We start from the raw sequence: 18,824 nt of genomic DNA on the forward strand, positions 1-18,824 counted from the left end.
TTAATTTTATGTATTTTTAATTTAATCTTACTTATTTTGAAGTTTTATTTAATTTCTGATTCTTTTTTAATTTTTGAATTTTTATTTAATTTTATGAATTTTTATTTAGTTACCTGATTATTATTTTTCTGATTTTTATTTAATTTTTATTGATTTAATTAATTAAATAATATTTTTTCGAGAAACCCTACATATCACATGTCATTTTTTTACTTGATGGAAAAGTAAGCCAAGTTGAAAGTTTTTATGATATAAATGTCACTTTAAAGGTTTGAAGTGCTAGTAAAAAAACTTTAAGATTTAGAGTGTTAGTAGGTGCCACTTTCAAAAATTTTATTTTGGTGTGAAGATAGCAAATTAAACAAGAGACGAAATGTTGGTTTTGGTCTTCCATTAGTAGCTTTATACAATTTAAAATAAGTACTTCTAAGCATGTTTAAAAGCACGGCATAATATATGACTAATATATTAATTTGGTGCAGAGTTCGTTGCCATTAAGCTAACACTTAACAGATTAAATTAACTTGTCGCAAACTGAAAATTTAATTTGCTGATTAATTAGCTGTCAAAGAGAAGTAATGACTTCAAAAATATATAATCAAAATTTTAAATGACACGTTTTATTTCATTACTTCTCTTATAAAATGTGTCATTTAAATATTTTTACACTAACTATTTCATAATTGAAATAAATTTATGTTTTAATAATTATATATACTTAACCAATATTATTTGAGATAAATAAACTATTTATAAAATTAATATATATATTAATTAATATTAAACTTAAAATATGTAAAAATTATATTAAAATTCATCCAAAATATTTGTTTAATAAAAAATGTAAAATAAAATAGAGAGATGGCTACATTATTCTTACGAGAGTACCAAATAATATACCCTATTACAGTAAAAACTCTATAAATTAATAAATTTCATGATCTTAACGTTATTAATTTATAGAATTTTGTATATAGCTTCATAATGTGTATTACAAAGTTTGGATTTGAACTCAGATGGTGATTTGTCATAAGCATGATGAGATGTTTGGAAATGTCTAAATCGACCATTGATGTGTAAAGGCGGAAGCTGTTAAAGTTTTAAATCCGGGCATTAATTATCGTCACTATTATGAGAATGGTTTTCATTCACCATATTGATGGAGTGCTACATTAATTTTCTATCAAAATTTCTACACCAATGCTTGGATTTGCATTATCCCCTTAGTATTAAAGTAGGAGCATTTTAAAAAAGTAACCTTCTCTTCATATGTTTATAACAATTATGCCATTTCCTATGTGGCATCACTATAATTCTTCTCAGCTGCTTTAAATAAAAGCTCTCCTTTGACTAGCATAATTACAAACATTGCCATTATTATGGACCAATTATTAGACATCTTAATTTATTACTACTTCCAACTTATATATTAAACTTGCGCATGTATTGCTTCCAAAGTTGCATCGTATGGTTTGGTAAAGTTTTGTTGTAAAAGATACAGAAAACGACAGCTTCATTATGATTTCATTGTAATTTATATAGTTTTATATGTTCTTATATAAATTAAAATATGAATATAGTTATACTTAGACTTATATAGTCTAATAAATTTAAAATCAAAAAGGCTTATATTGTCTTAAATTTAGTTTATATTTAATTATATAAATTAAATTATCTTTTGTTTTTAATTTAGTTATAGTTAAAAACTATTTTATTACTTTGACAGAATCATGCAACCTTACAGTTTCGTATGTGATATAGTCTCATCCTATTTATATATAATTATGTGTATATAGATAATATATGTAATTGTTTAATTTGGGTATGGCATAATTATATATATGTTCTTATATAAATTAAAGTATGAATATAGTTATAGTTAGACTTATATAGTCTAATAAATTTAAAATCGAAAAGGCTTATATAGTCTTATAATTTAGTTTATATTTGATTATATAAATTAAATTATCGTTTGTTTTTAATTTAGTTATAGTTATAGTTAAAAAAAAATATTACTTGGACAGACTCATGCAACCTTACATTTTTGAATGTGATATACTCTCATCCTATTTATATATAATTATGTATATATATATATATATAATATATGTAACTGTTTAATTTGGGTATGTCATAATTATATAAGTATGAATATAGTTATAGATAGACTTATATAGTCTAATAAATTTAAAATAGAAAAGGCTTATATAGTCTTATAAATATAGTTTATATTTAATTATATGGATTAAATTATTGTTTGTTTTAATTTAGTTATAGTTATAGTTAAAAACTATTTTTATTACTTGGACTGAATCATGCAACCTTACATTTTTGCATGTGATGTAGTCTCATCCTATTTATATATAATTATGTGTATATATATAGTATATGTAACTATTTAATTTGGGTATGTCATAATTATATATATATATATATATATATATATATATATGTATATATATATATATTTCTAGATGCGCTTATACGTAAACAATAGTAGACGAAATGTATTTGAGCATTATTTGATCTAACCACAGCTACTTCAAATTGTTTATGTATAAATTAAATTTTATCAAAATTCCAAAAATTTTAAATTTCAGTCCAAGGTTAGTAAATATCGATATAATTACGATTTTAAAAGTAGAAAGTAAATTGATATGACAAAATCAAAGTACCGCTTCCTTTGACTAGCATAATTGTAAAGTTAATTGATATGACAAAATCGAGGGTTTGATTCTAACGGCAATTAACTTTGTATAAAAGGATAGTTTGACTATTTTTAAACAAATTTGTAAAATAAGAAAGCTTTAGAAAGTTAATTGGCGTCATCATTGTAATATTCAGTTTTCTGAACCTTATTCGATATGTTTTTATTAAATATATTTTGGTTAAAAGCAAGTTATAATTTTAAATTGGAGCCCAAGTTTAGAGCGTAATTATTGATAATTTCCTATAATTAGAGTGATTTAATTTTATCACATTAAATCTGATGATTACCGTCAACTATATTCAGACGTATATATATACTTTGTCTTCGACACATAAAAGTTGTTCAGCTAATATCTCCTTTAATATTTTGCTAACATTATTTTTTTTATTTTGATAAGGTCGATTGAAGAACGTGACTAACATTTATGGGTTTTCAAAAATTATTTTTCAACCCAATGATGTGCCACAAATCGATGCTTTCAGAAATAGGTATATCATTTTATTTTTAGAGTTTGAGAAATAAGTTTGTTTAGTTTCGTAAGCTGATTTTTTGTTATTTATTTATATAGGATTGCAAATCAGGAGTTCTGAATAAATTTTTCAGTGTTATTGTACTTTTATCGTTTTTGTTTTTGTTTTTTTTGTTTATGTTTTATTATTCTATTACCTTTGTTACGTTTCATATTTTAAAAGTAATTTTTATTAATGAAGTGATAATTTTATTGTCTATATTTTATTTTATCTAAAATCTATAATATACATTATATAATACTGCACACTTTCGTTCGATATTTTCAATTATCTAATATTTGTGAACCCGTCAGAAATACATAATTTTAAAATCTATATAATCAAAGTAATATTCTCTTTAACCTTTCATTCCGCGCAGAACGCGGATAATCACCTAGTTATTTATTATTTAGCACATGTGATGAGACCGGTGGACTCTTGTTCCAAACAAAAGTTTATTTGAAGGAAGCGAGAAAGATCCATGTCTAAGAAAGATATGAATTTTTTTCTTTTTGGTAAACGAAAGATATGAAATTGCCTCAACGTTATGGCTCAATGTTCATCAAATGAAACAATGAAGTGAATCCACCTTTACCACATACAAAAAAAATTGTGACATATATATTATTCTACATGAACTTCACCAAGCTTTGAAGTATATACATTAAGATCACGTGAAGCATGCGCTATCTGAATGGAAAATTTTATAAAAATCTGGAATTCAGATATGGATCATACATATACCATATTGATTAATGGATATATACATGTACAAGTCAGTCGTGTACGGTATGGTCCTTATGGATGAAATAATTTAAAAGATTGTGCACATGGATGCATGCATGACACTACGATTTGGGCTCATCTCTTCCGTCCACGAATCGACATATCTACTATTTTGCGAAACTCAACTTTTGCATCAATACTGTTTTATACTATTAAAATAGTAACATGATCTATTAATATATGTGTGGTCCAACTATTTTAATTATATTGATTAATATTTTAATAGTATTGAATAAAATATCTTAATAATTATTTAAAAGAAATATTTTACAAAGGAAAAATAAATAATGACTAAAAAAACAAATATAAAAATTAAAGTTTCAGTTGAAAAAAAAAAATTAAAGTTTCTAAATAAATATAAAACAAAAAATATACCCTCAGAATCTAGTATACATTATTTGTAGTGCGTTCATGCTTCCCCCATGTTTAAAAGTTATAGTTTCTGTGAAAGATCCTCGGAAGATAATATAAATAATGTTTTTTATATAAATAATATTGTTTCATATTCATTTAAAGGCATTAATATTAAAATAAAAATAATACTTTTTTTACAAATAAATAAACATGGTAATACAAATAACATATATCTGTTTGTATTGCTATAGTGGAGTGGTACACCAGATTTCAGAATTTGTAAATATAACTGTTCACAATGTAACCGCTAGAATTCCATGATATATCTTATATACATTCACAAATAAATAAACACATAGTGTAAAATATAAAATATAAAAATTTCCTAAAAATTATTTCCTTAATATTTTTTATTTTTCTATTTTAAAATTTGATGCTTAGATTGAATATATGTGTAATTTTAATGTAGTTTACCACAAAATAAAGTAGCAAAAGTATATTTTATGTAAAAACTTCATTTTTTCTTCAAGTTGAGTAATTCTATAATATAATTAAATTTTTATAAAAAATATATTTTATTTTAACTCGATTTTATTTTAAAATTAAATGGACTAATACACAAATAAAAAATAAATTATCTTATTTAAAAATAAATTTACTTTTTACTTTTTATGGGTTAGAAAATAGAGTGGGATTAGAACAAATTTGGTTTTAAATTTTATTTTGGATTAAGAAATGAATTGGAAATGAAAATGATCATATGTAGTCGCTTATGGATGAGGAAAAATATCTTGAGTAAATAGGATTTCATCGACGGACGTACAAATAATTTCGTTTCAGGTTAAAAAGTAAAAATAGTAATAATTTTAAGAGAGTGGAGGAACAACGGCCCTCAAGATTTTCTTTTTTAAGATTGACGTGATTGCGACGTGTCGCTTCCTTCTTGTCTGCTTTCTGGGTCATCCACCTAGAGTTGCTCCTTCGTTAAATTAATTTGAACTTGATTTGTCAGATTTTTTTGGATAAATAAATGGGATTGTTTTTTTGGATAAATAAATTGTTGTTTTATTTTTTTGTCAACAATTGTTGTTTTATTTAGATTCTGGATTTAGACTGATTTACGCTGTAGTAAGTCTATATATAATTTATTTAGTTTTTAATGAAGCCATATTCATATTTACGTGTCACTATGACCTCCAAATCTATGATTTGTGACCACATATTGTTATTCGTTTTGTTCATTTTGTTGTTTCATGATTAATTTTGCGATCAAAGTTGAATATAGTTAAGTTCTTTTTTTGCTAAGGCGTGACTTTTTGAAAAAAAAAGACTATTTCTAAATTGCATTTTCAAATCGGTGAAAAAGAGCAACAAAAAATTAAAGGTTTTTGTAATTTGTAACTGTCGCATGAACTTACGACTAGTTATATGAATCTAATACAACGTAACGAACCATAATTAATTACGGATTAGGTGATAACCTACGCTTTGGTGTATGAATGAACTAAAAACTATAATATTTAATTTAATAGATATTAAAAGGTTTAAAATTATAGTCGAACGAAAATTACATGTTAGAGGCTTCGAGTGAGATGAAATCCATATCATTTATAGTTTTTTTGTGTGTTTAAAAGTTTATAAGTCGTGATATGGTAGTAGTAACTAATATGGTTTACGCCAAAATAATTGAGTCTATACATTATATTATTAAAATAATGGCAAAAATTTCTACAATTCTGTATAATTTTTAATTGGTCACGAGAATTTAAATAAACTAGTAGTAATTTTCCTATATTAACCAAAACCAAAATGCATTATAGAGATTGCGTATATCTGTTTCCTATTTTTTAGCTATTGCATAAATTACTTATATGAAATGTATATAGTAATAACTAATACGATTTTGGCCATAATAATTGAGTCAATCAATTATATTATATCGCAATATTAATGGCAAAAAAATCTTATAATTACCTATATAATTTTTAACTGGCTATAAGAATTTAAATAAATTAGTAATAATTTTTCTATATTAACCGAAACCAGAATGCGTGATGAGAATTGCGTATATTAGTTTCCTATTTTTTTGCTATTGTGTAAATTACGGTCAAGCGTAAAATTAACAAAAAGAATCAAGTAAATATAGGAAATAATATCAAAAAATTGATTTATTAATCATGATATGTGACCATAAACTTAGTCATTTTGAATTTTTTAAAATTGATGATTTGTCTATCACCATTTATGATGATTTTCTAATTGCAAAGTCAATGTGATTAAATTAAGAGATTAATTGAGCTTTTATATGAAATTTATTTTTGAATGAAATTGGAGAATCCGTCTCGATTTTATGGAAACATATTCTAATGATTATATTTCTTTTATACGACATATATCATGAAAGAAATTATATTGTCCAGTCTTCAAGGATTGTAACGTATCTAGTAAAATTAAATAAAACCAATAATATCTTAAGTAAAATAAATAATATGTATGTAAATCATATAAAAGAACATATGAATACGAACTATTTATATTTGTTGTGTATAACCGATTAATAAAATTGCCAATAAACAACACTTATGATTTTGGCATAAAAAATACATATATTGCAAACAAAAAATGAGAACATCAAACAAACAAATAAAATGAAAACAACAAACGAACAATAAATATGTTCATCACATACAATATGATGGCCATCATCTAGATTCATCGTGAAATATGAACACCATATTAATGTATTTAATGTATAAAATATATAAGGAATATCTCGTCATTTAGTTATACTTCTTCGAAATTATGGTTGTCTTGGTACAAACTCGTGATATACAACTATATTACTTCTCACAATATCAATAATGTAAAATCAATAATATTATATGACGATTCTTGATACAAACTCGTGAGATACAACTATAGTATTTGTGATAAAATAAATAAAATAAAGTAAGAAAGCTAATCAAATCATCGAAATTACACTATCCATAATGTTTTTAACATGCTATAAAATGAAATATATATTATAATCACTTTTTAAATTTATTTGACAGTGACATGACATATAATTAATTTAGCCAAGAAAAAGTTATTTAAAAAAAGACTGTGAGATACATTGTGGTATTGATACCTAAGAAATAACAAAATTATTAATAATACATAAGAGTCAGGTTTATCTTTTAAAATGTACTTCAGACAATAAAAAGGGGTTACAATCATAAACGATTAGAAACCTGATTCTATCCACATTCTCTAAACTTGAAGTATCACTTACACAATTTTTTTTTGGAAAGTATTAGTTTTTTTTTTTTAAAAATTTAATATACTAATTTCAACCCGTTGAAACGGGAATTTAGGATCCGGTTATAAGCCCAACTCGAACAAAAGTTCCTAAAAAACAATATATTACAAGCTACCTTCGCCCACCCACTAAACCAAGCACAATCCGATAGCCGTTTTTAAAATTCTTAAGACCCATTTGCCGTTCTCAACCATTGACGTTGCTTATGGGACCGTGAGGTTCTCCTCATTGCTTCGGATGCCCGGAACTCCCATACCATCTTTAGTGTAGCTAGCTCTTAGGGATCTCTTTGGAAACTCATAACTTTCACCATCAATTAACACCGACGCAATAGAAAAAGAGATTAGAGTCATACCAAGTGAAAATCGCTCCAATCCTCTGCTCCTTCTAGCACGCCAAGCCACCCGGAACATGGAACCGACCCATAAGACCAAGCGGATAACTACAAAATGGGCTCGAGACAGCCACAACCAATCGAAGCCGAAGAACACTCTAATACCTGCAAAAGCAAAGGGTAACGACACCACCGCAAACACAAATATGCCCACAGCGTTGGGAAATGTCACAACCACCGATCAAGCCACCAAGGGAGGAGATACTCTGCTGAAAAAACAGAGACACACAAACCACTCGTCGATCATCTCATCCGAGAACCGGACAGAGATAACCTAAGCCGTCAGAAGCTAATCATGTGGCAAGGAGTAAGCTTTGAAAAAAAACACACACAAGAGTGAAACAATCGGGAGCAAATCGACACAACTCTCCAATTGACGGCAACCAAAGGACGGGAAGAAGAACATAGATTGAAAGGAGGACCACAACATCGCCTTGAAAACGCCATAGACGACGTATCCAACACCGCTCCGGAACAGCACCTCACGGAAGAACACCCCGAGTCCTGACACACGCCAGCTACTAGAGGCTACTAACGCCTTTGAGAAAAAGATCTCCAAAGCTCTCAAGAAGAAGAGGTCAGAGCCGACTCTGAACTAGACGCCTAGGAGAGAGCACAGCTCCGCCTCCACACTCCCTTTACCAGCAGGGAACCACCGGCAAGCCCATCCAATCTGCCTCCACACGCAGCTGTCTCTACAAGGGGCTAAAGGTACCCCTCACAAAACCCTAAAAATCCGACTTCACCAAACGCGAGCTCACCGACCCCATGTCGAGGCTCCACCACCCAACAAGCTGCACCAACGCTAGAGCTTCCCTACAGTAAAGACGGCACCGACGAGCCTCCAGGAGCATAAACATCGGACAATACGAGGAGAGGGAAAGACACGATGGTGAAGCAAAGAGAAAACGGAGATGAGGAAGAGAATGAGCCTCCGCCGTCGAGTGCTAACGTACCGGACACAATCCGGCCACTCAACGACGGAGCAAAACAAATTTGAAAGTTTTGTTCAGAGAGAGAGAGAGAGAGAGAGAGAGAGAGAGAGAGAGAGAGAGAGAGAGAGAGAGAGAGAGAGAGAGAGAGAGAGAGAGAGAGAGAGAGAGAGAGAGAGAGAGAGAGAGAGAGGAGAGAGAGAGAGAGAGAGAGAGAGAGAGAGAGAGAGAGAGAGAGAGAGAGAGAGAGAGAGAGAGAGAGAGAGAGAGAGAGAGAGAGAGAGAGAGAGAGAGAGAGAGAGAGAGAGAGAGAGAGAGAGAGAGAGAGAGAGAGAGATATCTGAAAAAATAGATGACTTTTTTTTTCTTTTTTTTTTTGAAAAGTATTAGTTAATCATATATCAAACATTCTACATCATTAGAAAAATAATTCCAAAACCACAAAATTTTGACATATACTCTACAAGAATCATCGGCTGAATTGTGTGATTTTTCATTATTCTGCGTGATAGTTTAGATAATATACATTTGGTAACCTGTGAAATATATAAGATAGACTAAAATTATAGATCCAATAAAGTAATCGTTCTATTTTATTTTAAGTGTTATCTTTTTGTTATATGCTAATTTTAATATTTAATTCATTAATTAGTAAAACTAAACAAAATAATATATTAATTAAAGATAAAACAATAATTTAATAAAATTGAATAAGAACAAAAAATTAAATGATATTTTTTTGAAAAGGATATAATATTATAAGATGAAACAAAAGTCTTTCCAAATTCATAATCCCACACCTTTGCTAATTTCTTTTTAGGGATCTCGATTTCAGATTTTTGTTGCATGTAGTGCACAAAAAATAAAGAATTTTGTTGCATGTATCTTTTTTTTGGTCAGAATGTTGCATGTATCTTTGTTTTAGTTTTCCCGTGTCTCGGATCTTAATTACAGTTTTACGAATGACGATGTGAGGTTATAATTTTATGTGATAATAGTAACATTTACACAATAACTCCTTTGGTGAATAAAAATGACATGTAGAAGCCAAAAACCTACTAATATAGTAATATCTAAAACAAAATTACATTTCTTGGAATAAGAGAATGTAGCAATTAAAATAAGCTTGAAATTTAGCTACACCAACCAAATCTATACAACAGAAAAATAAATAAATAAAGGATGGTGGAGTGTGATAATAATTGAAGTTAGTGTGGACACTTTCAATTTTTCCTCTTGCACTCATTTGTTTTTCTTATTATTTTACATTTTGTGATAATACGGTATGTGGACTTATGAAACACCAAAAATTTCATATAGTGTCTTGGTTCTTCTCTCTCTCTTTCTCTCCATCTCCATCTCTCTTTCTTCAATGCTCTCTTTCTCTCTCTCTAAGAAACCATATTTTTCCTCTTCTGCCAAAAAAACCCATCTAACGTTTGGAAGCTTCGTTCTTGCTCTAAAGATTGTCAAACTGGTTTATACTACTTCTTCCTTTCCTTTGATCTTTCTATTCTTTAAACCAATTTCAAGATCCCAAATCTTGAAATCTTTTTAGATCGGATTGTGTGTGGGCGCATAGTACGTTTATGAGTGAAAGATCTAATTTTAAAAATCATTTTCTAATTATATAACTTCCAAATAGTTTAGGTTTGGGTTCTGATTTCAAGTTGTTAAGATTCTTCCTTCTCTGTGTGTAAATATCATCTTATGTGAATCTCTTTTCTTTCTTTTTATCTTCCAGATTTACTTCAAATCCATCTGTAATCACTTTTTTTTAGCTGATCGAGAATCTTCCTCCATGTCTAGAATTTTCTGTGAACTTACGTAGTTTATAACTCATGATATTTTATTTGCTTAAATTACTAGGCGAGATCTTCATCTTATGGATGTCTTATTTCACTTTTTTCTTCCGTTTATCATACAATAAGCTCTAAAATCAGATTGGAATTTGAAACTTTTTTCTTAAGACAAAAGGAAAATCACTGTCTTTTGCGTGCGAATAATTGTTTCTCTTTGTAAGATTTCACTTCATCAAAAAAAATTTAAAATATGATCTTTATACTAATTTCTCCTTTTTTCACATGAAATAATGATTGACTTTTCCTCTTGTGGGTTTCTTAGAATCACAAATCTCAAGAACATATAAGAGTTTCTTAATCTTAAACATGATGTGTTTGTTAATAGGAGGAGGAAACTGGTGATGATAAAGAAAGAAGATGAGGTGTTATGCTGAAGCTTTTGGGAAGGGAAGAGACAGATAGTAACAGTGGAAGAATCAAATGTTCTTCTTATCCACTGAGAACCCACCACATGACCACCACCCACTTCCTTCAATTTCCTTACATCTCACCTCTTCCTCTTCTTATTCCCATGAATTAGCTCAATCCCATCCCCAAAGTTTCTCCATCAGGTAAATTAAACAACTTTAACCCTTCTTTTTTTCTGGGTTTCTTCGCCTATATGGTTTTGTCCCTAAAAAAGAAACATAAAAGTCTCTTCATTTCATGATGGGTCAGTCTCAAATCATCATAAGCTAAATCTCATCCTCTTGGCTAGATCGAAAGTTTTGATCTTTCGTCCTTTCTTCTCTGTACATATCAATGGGTCAGTATCAAATGATCATTCGTTATAGATCGAAAGTTTTGATCTTTGGTTGTTCTTCCTTGTCATGATTAATGGGTCAGTGTCAAATGATCATAAGCTATAGCTCATCCTCTTGGCTAGATCGAAAGTTTTGATCTTTCGTCCTTGTAATGATTAATAAGTCGTCAGATCTTATGGGTTTGAAAGCTTAGATTGTATTTTGCTTCTCTCAACTTACTTGCATATGCTTTAATTATCTTGTCTGTTGATGTTAAAACTCTATTTATCTTTTTGGTATGTTTTGAAAGTAACTAATTTTTGTTTCATCTATGTTTGATGCTTGCAGAGATTACGCATATAGTAACCGAAAGAAGAACAAGATCGAGAACAACTGGCCTTTTTCTCCCAAAAGTCTCAAACTTGTTTCAACTCATGGAGTGACTGATCCTTTGCCACCGTTTGATGAGATCACGTCAGGGAAGCAGATTGTATCCCATGTCCAACGAGGAAGAGATTTGGCTAAACTTGGGCTAACTCATCAAACAATAGCAAAGACTAGAAAAGGAGTCTGTAGCCAGACGAGGACCGTGGAGAATGGTTGCACTAGTGTTTCCAAGTCTACTAAGGAAGAGATAGTACTAGTAGCTGCTACTACAGGTAACAAGCACAGTAAAACGTGTGGACGAGGAGGAGGAGGAATGGTGAAATCCAAAGAAGCCACTAGTTGTGACGTTGGACTCGAATCAATCATCATGGCTTCTTCAAAAACATGTCCTATCTGCAAAACCTTCTCATCAGCTTCCAACACCACTTTGAATGCTCACATCGATCAGTGTATATCTGTAGACTCATCACCGGTTATCAGTAAGCCAAACAAGACTAGAGGTAAGCCACGGATGAAAGTGAGAACGATGGTTGATATCTATGCTTCTGCCAAAAGATGCACATTAGAAGATCTTGATAAAAGAAATGGAACAAAGTGGGCTGTGATCTCGAGCTACTCTGACCGGGTTGTTGCTGATAAGTCTGACGTGTCCAAGAAGCGGAGAGTTCCTCCTGTGGGCGTTGGTCCTGTTTATGTTGATGCCAAGGGACAAAAGCTGCGGATTTTAACAGAGTTCAGCGAGAAGAAGACTTCTACTGCTACTCTAATGAGAGAGCAGCGTGATGGGGATGGTAGTAATGAAAATAGTAAAGGCTTGAGGAAGAGACGCCTGGGAAAGAAACATCATAAGTATATTAAACTAAACAGTCACAAAGCCAATGAGTCAGAGGTAATGAAAGAGCCCATGAGTTCCTGTCTTCTTCTTCTTTTTTTTTTTTGCCATATCCATTTTGTTTGGTTCGTTGATATAACGCTTTTGTACAGCAGGTACCGGAGTGTCAAAGAGGGTTTTCTGGAGAAGGTAGCAGCAGCAAGGGTCATCGTAGAATCTTTAATCAGCGGATGCTAGCAAAACGTGGTTCGAGTTCAAAGAAGCTAAATGAGAAAGGAGATAAAGTTAATGCGTTGCGGGATCAACCATCTGAAGATGATGATGATGATGATTCATGGTCAGGAGGAGATCATGTTTTGTTGAGAGGTAATGATTTGTCTGCTCTAAAGAAACAGAAGCTGCGGAGCGAAGTGTCTGGAAGGAGTAAGACTATGTCTGGGAGTAAAAGATCTCAAAGAGTTCGGATGAGTGAGAAGGAGGAGAAATCACTTGCAGGAGGAGCTCATATAAACACTGTCAGATTGAAGAGGAGCCTTACTTCGATACAAGAAGATAAGTATCCACCGAGAAAGAATGTCAGAGAGGTGACAGATGCGTCTCCTCGTTCAACTAGCATGAGAAAGCTGTTGCCACCATTTGTAACAAATGGATGGAGAAGATTATCTCTGCCTGTGGAACTAAAGAGAGCTCGTTTGGATTTGTCAGAGGAGGAAGAAGAAGAAACTGGGAGATGGGAATCTGAAATGACACTATCAGATGATAATTATGTTTCTGAAGAAGAAAGAAATAAGGTCTTACATAGATCAAATCCTTCAACATTTAGTGGTTACGATGATTATGATGACGAAGAAAGTAGTGAAGAGGAGGAAGATAACAGCGAAGGAGCCAATGTGCTGGACAAAAGAGATGAAACGGGTGCTGAGTTCCACCAGTCTAATGCAACCATACCTAGCGAGAGAGCAATGTATTACTCGGAAGAAGCTGAGAATATGGTTTACGAGGAGGAAGAAGTGAGGTTTGATTCTGAGGTGGGGAAGGGAAGCTTATATGTAGAGGTTGATAACATTCCCATTCCAGGACCTCCAGGATCATTTATACCGAGTCCCAGGGGTGGTATGAGTTATGATGAACATCTTGGAAACTCGTCTGTTATCACAAGCCAGCTCCAGTCTTCCATGGATCACCTCGACAGAAACTCATCTGAATCACCTGTTTCTGCATTTTCAAACTTTGCAGCTGGTAGATTGAGTTTTCCACCAGAGTTATCTTCTTCTTTGCGAGATGTTCTCTCCGTTGGCGTTCCTTCGCCCTACTCCACAACCCCAGTCAGCTTCTCTGTTCCATCTCATCCTGAAAAGATGACTGTTGACAAGACAACAACACCTTGGAGCTTTAGAAACAATGATCATGAGTCTTGTTGTTGCCAAAGAAAAGAGAGAATCTCAGAGGGCGTTACTTTGAATCACCAACCATCTCAACTACTGCAGCGAAGAGCTTCCGCTTCTTCATCAATGGCCATGAACTTAACCAAACCGCCCACACGTTTGGATCCAAATCATCCTTTCGAGCAGTCACCATACATGATCCAGCAAGAGTTTGATCTCCATAGTAAATTCTTCAACAAAGCGAATGTCAATGGCGCTGTTGTGCCTCCAAGTCCTTCAAACTCGGTTTTGCGGTTAATGGGAAAAGACTTGATGGTCGTCATGAACCAAGGAGAAGCAAACAACGAAGAAGCATCTCGGGCTAGCTTAACACCAACCCCACAGTTTCTTGATACTCCTCCTTGCGCTGGAACCGGCTTATACTTAAACACAGGTCTATATTTAAGGAACAGTTTGGAGCCAACAACACATCAACCACAGACACCAGCTTCAGCTTCAGCATTCAGAAACAGTTTTGATCATGTGAGGTACTTTTCTCCGAGCTAGTCAACTTAAAAGTTTCAGACCTTTATTCAGTTCAGGAAAACATGGGTGCATTTGGGGGTTTTAAGGTAGACTTCGTCGGATGTTCTACGGCATTTTCCATGCTTTATCTCTTTCTGCAGAGACAGTTGTTGTTGTTGTGTAGTAATTACTAATTAGTAAAGCAAGGACTTGGAAAATAACACTATTATGTAGAGATAAGTAACTTTACGCTTTCATTGCCTCCAAAGTTATCTAAAAGCTCCAGAAAGTTATTTACTTTTATCTTTATGACTAGGCCATTGTGGTAAGAACACTTGATTATTCCTCAAACTTTGGAAATTTTCAGTTGGCACTAAAGTTTTTCAAAAAACTTTTTCTTTTCAAACCTGAACTGTTAGTAAATTTTTGAATCTTACACTATATTTGTTACATCTGAACAAAAATCAAATTATGTTTAAATCCTTAATTGTTATTTTACATTTTCAACGAAAAAAGCAATTATAGAAAAATATTCTTGAAATCATTCTGTATGGCATAAGAGTTTGAGTTATTTTCACTGTAAGACAGTTTTAAGTTTTTTATTAGAAGATAGGGTAGTTTATACTATTAAGACAGTTTTTTCTAACTATTTTCTCTTTTTCTAAATGAGCTAGTTAGATCGTAACTAATTATGTTGACTAATTTAATATATGATTTTTGGCTGACGAAAACTAATCACATATCTTTCCATTAAAGAAGAAAAAGTGGGTCCCATTTATTTATTTTTCATTTTCTCCTCTTTAGTTCTTTTTTCTTTTTGAAAAGTGAATGTTGTTTTTTCAGAATTTTTTTTCCATTAGATATTTTTATAATCAGTATCTTTATTATTAAGTCTATCTTTTGAGATATGTGAAGCTATATTTTTGAGATATATGTTAGATATCCAACATGTTCTAAAGTTATGTACATCCGTTAGTGTACATGTGTACAATTGTACAATAAATGTTAATGTGTAAAGTTGTGTATAGTTGTGTACATTCGTTAGTGTACATGTGTACATTCGTCAGTGTACATGTGTACATTCGTCAGTGTACATGTGTACATTCGTTAGTGTACATGTGTTGAATTAGTGTAAAGTTGTGTATATCTGTACATTCGTTAGTGTACATGTGTACATTAAAATGTTGAAACTTGCAAAATTATTCAATTAGATAGTATGATATTATGGTAATGTTTTAATGATATATATGTATGTGTACATTGGTTTACATATCCACATGTTTTAATGATATATATATATGTGTACATCGTTTTACATATCTACATGGAATTTTTTTTTATAATAGTGTTATGTTAAATGATAGTTACATGTACACATATATACTGCTATACGACTTGGCTGTGTACACAATGTGAGGTGTACATGTGTACACATAATACATCATTTGAGCAATTTCTCTCTGGTTTCTTGATTGTTTTATTCATTATCTTTGTACATAGTGAAATAATACTTGTATAATGATAATGATGTACATGTTTTGACTGTGTGTGTGTAAGATAAAGTATAAATGACGTACATGTGTACAAATATGGAGGTGTACATGTGTACGATAAATATGATAGTGTACATATTTGGATCAAGGATTATATTTGGATTCAGTCAGATTTCAAGAATGCCCCTACCATGTGTGTACATGGAAAGAAAAAATCCTCATGTACATTGTTTTAACATTATCTTGAGTTTATGAAGTCGCATGGCTTAGTTATTTAGATAGAAAACATAAAAAAAACTAGAAATGTGTACACAATCACTTTGATGTATAATAAAAAATTAGTGTACAATCATTTTGATGTATAATACAAAATTAGGTGTACACATGTACAGTTTGAATGCAATGTACATATGACTTTTTTCATTAATGTTGAAGTTACGAGAATAACCCCATCTTCTTCCTTAGCCATTGTCGACCAGAAACCCAAATTTCCACTATCTCGCCTATTTTCTTCAATTATTTACATCTCAACTTTTTTTTAATGTATTTTTACCCAGACTTGATATGTTGCAATCTTAATTCATAGCTTTAATCTTAAAAGTTTGAACAAAAGTGATTTTTTGGTTTCTAATTTGTTGAAAGATTTGTCCATCAAAAATATAGCTTGACATATCTTAAAAGATAGATTAAATGCTAAATATACTGATTATAAACATATTTTTTAAAAAAAAGTGAAGAAAAAACAACATTCATTTTACAAAAAGAAATAGAACACAAGAAAAAGAAACAAAAAATATAATACATGGGACCCACTTTTTTAGTTGGTAAAAGGTGACTAGGTCGTTCAAAGAGAGGGAAAGCAAGAGAAAGAGTTAGCATAAACTGTCTTAGTAGCAGAAATTGTCTCATTGTGTAATAGAAAACTTAAAACTGTCCTGTGGTGTAATTCTTTCTAAGAGTTTTATAATCAGCCATTGAACAACGCAACCGATAGGAAAAAATTAGATAAGCTTTTTAAAAGAACATAAAATTAGTAGAGGAAGAAATAATTAAATCAGTTTGCTCAAAATAATCAGATGAGGTGGCTACATTTGTATAGTTGGTGAAAGGAATGATTTAGTGGTTGACTAAAAAGTCGTTAGCCACCTTTCTCTATATACTCGCTGGCATATCGGGTCATCGGGCCGGGTCATATCAACATGGCTCCGACTCCGACGACAACAGCACCAACCTACACCTCAATTCCGATACCTACCGGCGACGTCATCTCCCGATCAATCCACAACCTCACCTCCGCTATCTCTCGCCACCGTCCCTGGTCGGAACTCGTATTCCCCGGCGCCTTCCGCTTCCCGGAGAGACTCTCCTCTCTTCCCCTCCGTTCTCGGACGAACTTCCGCTACTTCTCCGTCAACTACTCTCTCCTCATCGCCACCTCCGCAGCGCTCGCTCTCGTCGCAGCCAGTCCCGTCGCGCTGGTCGTCGTCGGAACGGTCATCGCCTTGTGGCTTCTCCTTCACTTCTTCAGGGAAGACCCTCTTCTCCTCTGGGGGTTTCAGGTCGGAGATCGGACCGTGGTTTGTTTCTTGGTCTTAGCCTCCGTTTGGGCCGTCTGGTTCACTAGCTCCGCCGTGAGCTTGGCCGTAGGTGTCGGCGTTGGCTTGCTGTTGTGCACCGTTCACTCCTTGATTAGGAACTCCGATGGAGTTTTCCTTGAGGAGGATGATGCTATAACCGGAGGGTTGATCGGGTCTAATGGCCGACGCTGAAATTTTCCGACACTCTTACAGATGTTGATTTTATTGTTTTTTTATTTGCTACCCCTTAAAATTTATCAAATTTTTCAAAGAGGGACCGTAACTTTTTGTTTGTTTGATTTATTGTGAATTTTTGAGGATGATCTGAAATCTGATTTGCTTGTTATCTTCTTTGATTGTAAATCACTTCTTGTTTGATTGATTCTCACAGTGAGAGAGACCAACTTGCTCTATGCATTATTAACTTTTATTTTTCTTTTGTCAGATACAATGTACCAAATCTTATTTTCAAGCTTCGTAGCTTTTTCAGTTTTGTCATGAAGCTCCGAGATCCTCGTGTAAGAATAGGATATAATTTTTGAGGTCAACTTGTGTAATGTAAATGATCTTGTAGTTTTTCTGTCACTCTTTAGTCATTTCCTTTTTTCTTTTAGATATAAAATCTGAAAGCTTCAAGAGAATCCAAGGACCTAAAGTGGCAGAAACTAATATGCACATATGAGTTCTTCTCTTGATTGTCAATTCACTACCTTAATAATATGCTTTTGTGTTTGATTATGACTAACTTGGGTTTAACCAAAACCAGATTAAAAAAAAATATAACAAGTTCAATTTGTATGACAAGTCATATTCTTTGAAAAGGAAACAAAAACTGAACAGTGAACTTTGGGACCAGTAACAGGAGAGGGGAGAGTGACACTTGTTGGCTAAACCCAGACACTGATTAAATTGTTTCTTTTTTCTACAACCCATTCCCTATTTTTCTGTGTTTGTCTTTGGTCCCACTTCTTACACAAGAATTTGTCCTTACTATAATTCTGTTTGTTACTGAGATCTTTGGTAACTATTTTCTTTTGATTGGCTTGAGAATCCAATGCATTGAATGATGTTTTACC

General features: G+C 32.0%; 2 protein-coding genes across 3 annotated transcripts; both read left to right on the forward strand.

Annotated features, from left to right (window-relative positions):
* Positions 1-10,284: 10,284 nt before the first annotated feature.
* Positions 10,285-14,981, forward strand: LOC108824650 (uncharacterized). Of its 2 annotated transcripts, none has more exons than XM_056994353.1 (4): positions 10,285-10,463; positions 11,174-11,399; positions 11,919-12,846; positions 12,942-14,981. In XM_056994353.1, exons 2-4 carry the CDS (start codon positions 11,269-11,271, stop codon positions 14,718-14,720), a joined length of 2,838 nt encoding a protein of 945 aa, XP_056850333.1. In that variant the 5' UTR covers positions 10,285-10,463; positions 11,174-11,268; the 3' UTR covers positions 14,721-14,981. The 2 variants fall into 2 exon arrangements, with proteins under 2 accessions (XP_056850333.1, XP_056850334.1); XM_056994354.1 differs by having other exon boundaries at positions 10,286-10,463; positions 12,945-14,981.
* A 2,213-nt stretch (positions 14,982-17,194) lies between these two features.
* Positions 17,195-18,096, forward strand: LOC108824657 (PRA1 family protein G2). Its single transcript, XM_018598069.2, has one exon. The coding sequence runs from the start codon at positions 17,371-17,373 to the stop codon at positions 17,938-17,940; it is 570 nt and encodes a 189-aa protein (XP_018453571.2). The 5' UTR covers positions 17,195-17,370; the 3' UTR covers positions 17,941-18,096.
* Positions 18,097-18,824: the final 728 nt, after the last annotated feature.

This window comes from Raphanus sativus, chromosome 9 (genome assembly GCF_000801105.2).
Source record: "Raphanus sativus cultivar WK10039 chromosome 9, ASM80110v3, whole genome shotgun sequence".
NCBI classification, from domain to species: domain Eukaryota; kingdom Viridiplantae; phylum Streptophyta; class Magnoliopsida; order Brassicales; family Brassicaceae; genus Raphanus; species Raphanus sativus.

Bases quoted from the DNA above. Each gene is read 5' to 3' on its own strand.
- LOC108824650 (XM_056994353.1), top strand. From the start codon at position 11,269: ATGTTCTTCTTATCCACTGAGAACCCACCACATGACCACCACCCACTT. The intron at 11,400-11,918 runs GTAAATTAAACA...TGATGCTTGCAG, and splicing joins CCCCAAAGTTTCTCCATCAG to AGATTACGCATATAGTAACC. The intron at 12,847-12,941 runs GTAATGAAAGAG...GCTTTTGTACAG, and splicing joins ACAAAGCCAATGAGTCAGAG to CAGGTACCGGAGTGTCAAAG.
- LOC108824657 (XM_018598069.2), top strand. From the start codon at position 17,371: ATGGCTCCGACTCCGACGACAACAGCACCAACCTACACCTCAATTCCG.